We start from the raw sequence: 10795 nt of genomic DNA on the forward strand, positions 1-10795 counted from the left end.
ACCATGTTGAACTTAACTTACAAAAGTAGAGGAACAGGTTTAGAGAGACAGCAGCAGAACTTTCACATTTCTTCTTGACTTTTTGCAATTGCAATCAGTAGTACTTGAACTTGGTAGAATCTAATGATTATAACAGAAGCACGACCAACTCCCACGGAATGCAGGCCAGTCCTACCTTTTCAGGCTGATCAGCATATGCAGACAGACCTGGCTTCACAGACTCAAAGATTTCCCCTTCCACCTCTGGAAGGTTTTCTGCACAAACAAAACATTACATGATACAGTCAACAACTCAAATCTTATTCTTTAATTTCCAAAGTGAAAGTGACTATCCTTGATTCTCCTTGCAAACAAGATTATTCTTCTTCTGAAACAAGCCTTGTTCCTTCACTTCAGGAATATATTTAGCAGAAGCTTGCCCTTGTACCCTCCAAGTTCACAAACAATTTATTAATAACATGTTGTTATAATTAAAAGTATGTTCATTTAGCATTTGTGAACTACAGTAAGTTACAACTATGCAGCATAATTGTCACCTATTCTTAATAAATTTCTTTCCCTTTCTGTCCTTACACAAATTGTGAAATACTAGTGCATATTAAGACACACACCATCAATTCCCAATTATCCTTAGGTGATTCATCCAGCTGAGATAGAACAGAGCTGACTGTGCTCAAGTACTTGGGTGAAAAGCCAAACAAGTTTGACCACTGCTCCCAGAGCAGTTTGGGTGTAGAAGCTGTCCCTGAGTATTGCACACTGCAATCCAGGATGAGTCCAACAGAACTGGACCTTGTACCAGTCCTTCCAAACCATGGATGAAGTCATGCAAAGACACATAAGCACTATGTCCCAGCAAGCAACCCTCAAGCTTTGCAAACCTGCTGGCTCACTGTACCCAAGCTACTTCATCCTCCTGAATCCATCCTGTCACATGTGCAGCCAAAATTGGGCACCTCTGCACCATGTGAGCACCAGATACACTGGAGTGTGGTGCATCTCAACACACTTCTCCTGGAAATGGCTCAGACCTTCAGTACTTAATAGCTCTTTAATTTACTGATTTTAATCTGCTACAAAATGTGACATAAACATATGCAGAATTCAAGTATCTCGTGATAAAATTTAAGGTAACATGCAACCTGACAAAACCAACCTAAGTATCTTTTCATCTCAATGAGGTATTCCTTTTAAGCAGCTGCATAGATGAAAATGTTTGAAAATTTAGAATTCTCCAGTATACCCAGAATTGTATCTCTGAGACTTAAAAGACCTACAAAAAAGGTATTTACACAGCAAAACACCATGACAAATGGACAACAAACACCTGCAGGAGGACCATTTGAAGGACAAACTGTAGAAATCTTCAGCTGCTCCCAAATGCTGAGCTGGCAAAAAACAAAACTGTTTGGCGAAGTTGGAACCTAAGTCAACACACATGGGGGTCTTACCTGGGCTCTTCTGCACAAAGGTGTAAATATGAATACGGGTTCCAGTGCTTCCTGCGTCAAACATGATGCCATAAAAAGTGTTTTCTTTGGCATTTAGAGGGCACACATTAGGTGGAAAGAACTCCTGAAACCACATTTCCCTGTTTGAATGTGAGAGAACAAAGGGCAAAGAGGAAAATGCCAATGCTATAAGGATGGGAAGTCTGGAAGATGCCATCTTGCCAGGACCCCTTGAGGCTGTCAAGCATGTATCAGCAATCACAGGGCTGCAGAAGGTCCTGAAGAAAAAAAGAAAAGAAAGAAGGAATGGAAATTACCAAGACCTCTCTCCTTTAAAGCTCTGTTAAAAAAGAAAATAAATAAATCATTCTGTACACATACATTCTCCCTTTAGGTGCTTTCCAACACCTCATCCAAGAAGAGCTTATTGCACTTAGTGCTACAATTACATCTAACTAATTTGTTCTTTCAGGGTAAAGGTCTCTCCAGTTCCCAAGCGCAGAAGAGAAGGAGTAATTTGCTTTCAAGTTTGCTTTCTAGTTTTCACTTTTAGACAGTTTCTTTCTCTTATTTGTCTTGCAGATTTTAAATATTCAGAGTTTCCAGTACCTCCTCCCAAAAGCCCAGATATTATCTGAAAAACAGCAGTGCCAGAGGGGAACTCTGGACAGAATCACTTTAACATTTGCACACTTGAGATGCTGTGGCAGAACACAAGCATTATTCAGAGTCACAAACAAAGAGAATTTCATCTCAGGCTAAGAACAGCTGCTGGGAGAGATTAGCACACAGAGAGAATGAAGGCATATCCTTCCAGCAGCATCCCCATCTCTGAGAAATGCCTGAGCTGCACCAGAGGGGCTGAACTGAAGTGCACCTGAGCACTGTCTCGCCATATTTTTTCATATTTTTCTTTTCTGTCTTTTTGGTTTGGTTGTTATTTTTAGAATTATAAACAACAACAAAAAAATCAATCATAGCAAAACCCACACACTCCCACAAACCTAAAGCAGTTGCCCCAAACACTCAGGTTGCTTACAGAGCTTTTAACAACAGTGTCCCAAAGCTGTGTTACACAGTATTGGATATCAAGATACAACTACATCGTCCCTTAAGACCTATCCCATTGCATGTATTTTTCCTAAGATATGCTAATAAAAGACAGGGGCCCAGAAATCATGGGGTGCCCAGGTAAAAAGAAGGACAAAATCTGGGCATCTTTAGGAGCAGAAAAGAGCATGTGGCCAGATGTCCCACCATATGCAGTATCGCCTGCACCAACCCACACACTGAGCACTCGGCACACAGAAGGTGCAAACAGCTCCTTATCACTTCCCAAACACTTGGTAACACATGCATCCACCCACAGCACTGCAGATTTTACTTTTTATGGCTGTTCATCAGCTGTGCCCAAGACCTCTGCCCACTGCTTGCTCTTACATTTGACTGTCTTTTAGCAATCTGCTCAGCCCCACCATGTTCATTCTCTTGAAATCTTCTCTTGCTGTCTCTATCCTACACGTATTCATTCCTAAACCCTCTCCTTTCCTTCCTATGTGTGTTTACGATAGCCTCTATTTCCTCACACCTTTCTCCCACACCCAAAAAGCTCACTTATACTCCACTTCCTTTTATCCCAGATTCAGCCCTTGTAAGACTTTTATGATTTCCATTCTTCACCTTTGTCCCCAGTTACAGTAAAGGGAGATTAACTTTTACCCATTCCCAGCAAAAAACATCACATTCCTCAGGCACCTCTCTAACTCCAGCATTCTGCCATGTCTAGAGTCAAAAAGTGCACAGCCCACTGCAGATGGGTAACCTCACCTGTCTGCTGTGACCTTTATTTTTATCCTGCTGTTTCAAACAAATGCAGAAATGCAGGCAGAGACTCCTGATCCTCTCTGCCTTAGAAGCACACTCTGAAAAGAAGTGACCACAATTCCACCAGCAGACAACAGCCCTGCTGTGTCTGTGACAAATCAACTCCGACTGCAGTAATTTCTAAAGTATACACATTTTATGTGGAAAGGAGTAAATAGGTAATTCTGTAACAAAGTGCTCTCCTGGAGAGGCTTGATGAGAAGTGCCAAGCAGTTTGGCACTTTTGTGGCTATGGATTTGTACTAAGATGCAGCTGGCATCACCCAGGTTTGCTTCATCACAGCAAGGAGGGCCACTGAAAATCCAAGCAGCTGCGCTGTTTTAACAGAACATAAGGTGCCTTAGTGAGAGCCACCTTCCAGCAGGTTCAAAGAGATGTTATTCTATGCAATGTAAGGATTTTGTTTAATGAACTATCACAAATGCAACCCAAGCACCTGTCTTAAGAACAAACTCCAGAGTCCTATTACAAACAGCTCATGTGACAGTTATGTAGGCCTCAGAATCTCTGATGATCCGAAAATATCCGAGCAACTGCCATCATTAACTCATACTTTCCTTACCAGACCTACAAGAACCTTATTTCACATGAAATTCCCTCACAAAGTTTCCCTTCTCAGATATACACCACTTTCTGTTTTCTACATTTCCCCTGACTTTTTTTCTTTCTCCTTTTATACCTCTAAGGACAAATAAAATCCCAACTAAACAACAAACTTACAACCAATCACCACGGGATTTTATTTTTCCTCTCCCTCATTAAGAATGAAAAACACACACTGAGCCCCTTCAATGACTGGTGAAGTCCATTTAATCAAGCACACCAGCAAAACAATGTCCACAAGAAGAATGACAACAGATAAGAGTAAGAAATCAGAGCAAGAGAGAGAAGTCAGCAGAGCGTAACAAAAATGGAAATGGAAAAAATGTGGAAAGACAGAATCAAAAGTATGGAAGAAAAAATTCAGGGTAGAAATAGACAAGGCATAAGTTACTGAGAAGGAAAAATATTTTCAAAACAGTTCCTCTCAAACAACTTAAAAGTCCTAGCTGGTATCAGAACTCAAGGGGGTGGAGAAAATGAAGAATAAACAGAAAGGAGAAAACAGGGTAATTGTTGTGTGAGCACAAGCTTATTAATGCAATCCCACAGTTCAGCGAGGTAAAGCCTAGGGCTCCCTATCAATAGGCTCAGTTACTGTCCTTCAGAAGGAGCAGCAACAATCAGCACTGACCATGAACACGTTAGGCACACACCTGAAGCAGGATGGAAGCAGCAACAGCTATTCCCCTCCAGGGACTCGGAATGAAAAGCAGCTCCAGAGCACCATGGCAAGAGACACCTGCCTGCACTCGGTCACCGCGGCTGCCAGCTAACAGCAGTGGACTATGTATCAGGCAAATTATGAGGTCATGAAGGCACATCACATACCAGTCGAGTTGTTTTATTCAAATTTGAGTTTATCATTACTCAATGCAAGCAGTGAAACATGATTATATAACTACACAGGATGAATTTCAAGAAGTTGAAAGTTAACTTGAGATCGAGTTAGTAAAACATTTACACAAACGCTGCAGTTGACCTCAACACTACTGAGGCCTGAGCCAGCAAAACAGCACAGAACACTCATTTCTCAGTGCAAAGAGACACATGTCAATGTCATCTGTACACAGCAGATTTTAGGTACCAAACGAAAAACATCCAATATAAAAAATTTGGGAGGTATGCAAACTGAATGATCCAGAAATACTGGGATGTTGCATAGAGACTTCCAAGACTGAAAGCATGAAAAAGAAGGAAAAAAACCCTTACAACCAAAGTCTCCCTAAACAACAAAAGTAAAAACTATACCATAATAATAACTAACCTTAAGACAGCAAAACACAACCTTACTTAGAGCCCACCATACACAGAAACACTGGTAATTTTCAAGACAAGAAATATTCTGTACTTGACTATTTCTGACAAAATAGCACACAAAACACAAACCACACAACAGAAGCATCTCCCTGTAAAAACAAATGTGATCTGAGGGGAGGGAGAAGCAGTGTACCAGAGATACACATGAATTTCACTTCTGTTTCCTAAGACAATATTGGGAAATATTTGGAGGTACACAAAAATATTCAAAAATAATTATAAATATTAATTATATAAACACAGGCAAATATTTTACAAAAAAAAACTATTTTAGGAAACAAATAAAATTACATAATTCAATTAATATTCTTCCATGCTGAAGCACACCAGAAATCGTTCAGAATGGAAACTCTTCTGTGCTAAAACAGTAACAAAATCTATTTTCCAGATGAGCAGCTCTTATGGTCACAAAATCTATTTCCCAGATGAGAGCTTTAACACTTAACACTCATGACTAAATAAATACTTTTTAACCTTTTTTTTCCCTACAAGAAAAAAGGTTATTACATTTTTTCTGGAGTTACTTTTATCTATTGAAAAAAAAATAGCTTTATAGATTGTTTTGACAAAAACTTAAGCTTCTTAAAAGCACACTGTTTAGAAGACTCAATAGAAGGAATAACTGAATTCAAAGGCAGAATTTCTCAGTATTTCCATTAAAATAATGGCACATATGCACATATGTTTTCAGCAAAATGCTGGCTCTAGAGCGTTAAACTCCAGGGGAAAAAAGTAGAACCAACTCACAAACATGCGTTATCAGAAGTTTTAATCTTTCTTCCCCCATGCTGAGGCTCCAAATACCCATTATTTATTTATTCACATTTCTGGCCAAGTGGGGTTTCAGTTTTCCTCTTTAATTAGCCCAAGGCTAATTTCCAGGGAACCGCTACCCGGCGGTGCGGGCACCCGCGCAGAGCGGCGAACGCGCTCACCTGCGGGGCTCTAACGGCGCCCCGTCCTTTCCCTGGCAGAGCCGCTATTCCTGGGAAACAGACCTTGGCTGCCGGCAGCCTCGGGGCGCCCAGGGCTCTGCCTGCGTGCCGGGCTGGCAGCGCTGGCTCCCGGGAATGCCGCTCCCCGGGAATGCGCCGGACACGGCGCCTCAGGCCCCGCCGGACCCCGCCGCCCCGGGGCCGTGGGCTCCGTCCCTGCCGCGCACCCGGCGCCAGCGCGTCCTGCCTCGCTCCATTTCCCTCAGCCGCCACCCAAACCCCCGCGCTGGGCACGCCCGAAACCCTTCCCTACCTTCCTTCCCTCTGCCCTGGCAAAAGCCCCCGCGGCCCGCCCCGTGCCCCGGCGGGGAGCGCGGCCCGGGACGCGCAGCTCTTCCCGGAGCCGGCAGCGGTGGCGCTGGGCAGGAACACCCGCAGGACCGCCCGTCCCCGCCTCACCGGCGGCCAGCGCTATCACTCGGCCGGGACGGGGCGTCCTCCCGCCCTCCCCTGGGGATAACGGGGACGCCGGCGCAGCTTTCGCGTCTCCCGCTGCCTGCCCGGCCTCGCACCCAGCGGAGCGCCCTCCCGGGACGCCGGGACCGAGCACGGCTCGGGGACGTTCAGCCAGCCCGGGAGCGGCGCTCCCGATCCCGGCGCCGTTGGCACCGGGGGGATGGGGGGCAGGGAACGGGACGGCGGGCGCGCGGTGTCCATGGCAGCGCGCGGACGCTGCCGCGCCCCTCCCCCCGCCCCCGCCGGCTGCGCGCGCTCACCGGCCGCTCGCGCCGCCGCATCCCGCCGGCCCCGCGCGCCGCGTCACCGCCCGCCCACGTGACCCGCCGCCCGTCGCGGGAGTTGCGCGTGGCGGGCGCGCGCTGCCCGCGCTCCGCGGAACGGGAGTCAGTCCCTCCCGCCGGGCCCCGACACCGCTCCCGGCCCGCAGCCACCGGCGGCCAGCTCCCGACGGCCGGCACGGCACGGCACGGCACGGCCTGAGCTCCCTGCGGGCAGCGCCCGTCCCGCCGGGGCCGTGCTGTGGGGCGGCAGCGCCCCCCGCGGGCGGGAAGGCGCCAGGCGGGTCGGGACGAGCCCCGTGCCGTCCCCGCTCCTGCCCCGCTCCTTCGCGAGGGAGCGCTGAACGGCGGAGCGAGCCCGGCGGGGCGGCAGGGCAGGGCACGGCACGGCACGGCACGGCACGGCACGGCACGGCACGGCACGGTGATCGGGGCCTTCAGCACGCCATGGCCAGGGAGAGGCTGGAGCGCTCGTTCAGCTCGGAAAAAGAGAAAGCTGAGAGGGAACGTGCTGGATTTGGCTCCTTGGAGGAGGCTTTAGAGAAAACGGAGCCAAACTCTGCTCAGAACACAATGAAAAAGAAGCCCTGTGCTGTGGTTCCCATTTGCTCGAACATAGATTTTTTCATTTTACCCTTATTCCTACTTTTCTAAATCCAAGTACCAAGCAAATCCCTTTTACAGTTAGAAAAAAAACCCCATGAAGATGGAAACGAAAGTTCAGTTATTTAAACATCTAATTTATTGAATAACAAGATGCAAAGGTCTAATCCCCAGACATTGATGAAGTGAGTTTGTAGGAAACTATTTTCTTGCTTGTGTGCCAGTGCTTGCATTCAGCCTATCTAGTATAAAAGATCTTACTTGGACCTTTCTCCAGAGGGCAAATTTTCTTTCTGTATCTGTCATTTTTTCTCCTTTTCTAAACTTCCTGAGCACTGCACCACCATCTGTAGCACAGACCAGACAGCTGCAGTATAAAGTGGAAACACTGGAAATGGCCTTACAGCACATGACCAGAAAATCTGTGAAGAGAGACTGATAAAACTCAGCATCCACCAAGCATGGTGGGGATCAAAAAACTGCAGCAACTAATAGAAATGAAGGATTGAGAGATGGACAGAGTGAAAAACATAGCCCAGAATATCTTAAATGAGGGGATTGAGGTGGAAAGATTCTACATAGATGCTCTGTGATGTGAATCAGGAGATCATATCCAGTGGAAAGCATTAGAAGAAAAAGGCCCAAACTGCCTATAACAAAAAAATATGGAGGCACGTGCATCAAAGAAGCAATTTCCCCAAATCAAAACATTCAAAAGCAACAGAAATAGCACAAATAAAATGCACAGAGACCTAGAGGAAGCACATAAATGCTGCTCGTATGCAAATGTTGAAAACTAGTGTCCATCTTCCTACACAGATGCCTAAAAAGTCCTTTGCGTGATAATATTTTTTGTATTTGGAATTTCTGTAGTGAGAATAACTGTATGAGTTTCAGTATCCTATAAATTAGCAATGACTTTGTGGGAACCTAATTTCAACTAGGTTATCACTTTTTGGTCCTTATTTCTATGGATTAAACTAAAGGTAAACTCAAGAGTTATTTGCATATTCTGCCATGTCATGTGGAATTCGATAGAGAACTTCCAGTACAGATGTGCTTCTGTAGTTTCATTTTAATAATTATCATTGCTTCTTTTTTGTTTTATAGGCATTTCTTTTTCTGGCATTGCTCTTTTGCTTTTTACTCACTCCAGTGAGCTAACAGTGAAACCTGAAAAAATTACAATTAAGGTGCTAACAGCTCTTTACTGTACCGCTGATCATTTTAACATAAACATACATTAGATGACAAATCCAGTCTGTTTTCCACTAGTTTTCCATATCTCAGAAGCCTCTGCTTTCATTGTGCTTTCAAGGCTGTTTTCCTCAAGCTTTCTAATAATTTAAAAATTAAGTAATTACGTGAAACAGACACTGACATATTGAAAACAGGATCCCATGCAGTGCAGTACTGATTGACAGGATTACATTTTATAGTGAATAAAACAAAATGTCAGATTTACAAGTGAATCTCAGAATTTCTGTTTATGGATTAAATTAAATTAGAGCTACACATGCTGCAGGATGTAGCCAGGATTGCAGGTCTCCAGCCTCATGCTAGACATCTGTACCTACCAACTGCAGCAGTGTCTGAGCACTTGGATTTTAAGCCAAAAGAGTTAAGGTCCCCCATAGCAGAAGCTTTCATTCATCCTTGGTGAGAGATTAACATGATCCTAAACCTCAGAAAAATGTTTGTTTAGGATGGACTGGCTACTGAATAACTTGGTGATACACAGTCAGTTGGAATGCTTTGTTCAGGTTATCTCAAAGATGGTAGAGCAGAAACACTCCCTGAAAAACCAGGGTCAAATCTGTAATTGAGGTCCAAGGAGTCTTCTCCCCTGGAGAAGAAGGGAGAGACTGGAACTGAGAGAATTGTGTATCGACCCTTTTATGTATTGATCCTTTTATGTATTAACAGGAGAGATAAGGAAAGGACAATGTATTTGAAACTAGTTACTGTTAGTACAAGGCCTCCTCCTCCCTATTTATAACCACTAACAGAAGAGAAGTCATTGGTTTGTTTTATTTACTTTAGAGAGCCTTAGATTTAGATGTTGAAAACACAACACTGTGCTTACATTTATTTTTTAAAATTATGTGCTATGAAAAGCCGAATAAGAGCAATGCAGAGCTAGAATTTTAAACCTGCTTTACACATACAGAATCCATGGATGATATGCCTTTGAAGTTTTCTCCTAATATATTGATCTCTTCCATGTTTTTCAAGGGAATTTTTTTTTTTTAAACTGGATATCAGTAAGCTGACATAAGAAAAAAACCCCCATGTTTTGTGATTGCTTTTTGTCCAAATGAATGAGACGAATCCATGGTAATATTTTGTTTCTTCAGTAGGTGGATACTGAACTGAGCTGATCACAGGATTCCAGTAAATTCTAAATCTAACATAAGAATCTAGCTGTGCGGCTTGGTGTGAGGTACTTTAACTTTTTCAAAAAGTTGGTACACTATATACTGATTTTGTACATGCACTAGACTATACTGTTAGATCTTTGTGTATTGCATCAAAAGAAGAACAAGTGGAAATAAATTTTGATACTGCTAAGGTCAAGAATAGAAGTCAGAATTAACTTTGCTCAGTGCAGTGGGATTTATTTTGTTCAGTCATTAATGGAGCCCTATCCATCTTTACCAAACAATTAAATAATGTCTATTGTGACAGTAGATCTCCCCAGGTATATTTCCTTATAAGAGTATTGTAAAGCAAACTTCCCAGTATTAAAAAGTACAAATATCTGCAGCCAGATTATGAAAAGTTTACTTACTCTATGGTTCATTGCTATCTGCATAAGAAGTGTGGGAGCAGGACTTTAGAGGTACTTAAAATATGGCTTACAATGAAAATTCCAAGTCCAAGAAGCATTAAGTATATTATAAGCTGTGAATTGGGATATAAGATTATAGTAAGGTATCTATATGCACATGAATGCTTGTGTGACAAAAGTGAGGATTATTTTATTAAGATTTGTTCTCGTGTTGATCTTTCAGCAGCAGGCATTTAGACACAGTTCTCTCACAGTTTTTCACATGGACAAAAATCTCATGACCTCCTAAAGCCCTCTCTTGTTGAAAAGCAGGTTTATGTCTTCTAGAGGATGCTCTTGTGAAAGTCCATGATCATACAAGGAGGTGCATTTTCAGCTATCACAGTGAGTTTTGACTAAAAAGGCAAAATCTC

At 43.7% G+C, this 10795-nt stretch overlaps 1 protein-coding gene across 6 annotated transcripts in view; it reads right to left on the bottom strand.

Moving 5' to 3' along the window:
• The window catches only part of ENTPD5 (ectonucleoside triphosphate diphosphohydrolase 5 (inactive)), a 28022-nt gene extending 21031 nt beyond the window's left edge, over window positions 1–6991 (bottom strand). For 3 of the 6 annotated variants that reach the window (XR_008534406.2, XR_008534408.2, XM_054634243.2), the window contains exons 1-3: window positions 1833–4573; window positions 1452–1729; window positions 176–255 (exon numbers count right to left, since the gene is read on the bottom strand). Coding sequence is in view for 4 of the 6 variants with exons in the window: in XM_054634243.2 (XP_054490218.1) it covers window positions 176–255; window positions 1452–1729; window positions 1833–1864 (390 nt within the window). In the remaining 2 variants the exon portion in view is untranslated. The other 3 variants (XM_077180475.1, XM_054634245.2, XM_054634244.2) reach the window with 3 other exon arrangements.
• Window positions 6992–10795: the final 3804 nt, after the last annotated feature.

Source organism: Agelaius phoeniceus, chromosome 6 (genome assembly GCF_051311805.1).
Source record: "Agelaius phoeniceus isolate bAgePho1 chromosome 6, bAgePho1.hap1, whole genome shotgun sequence".
In the NCBI taxonomy this organism is placed as follows: Eukaryota; Metazoa; Chordata; class Aves; order Passeriformes; family Icteridae; genus Agelaius; species Agelaius phoeniceus.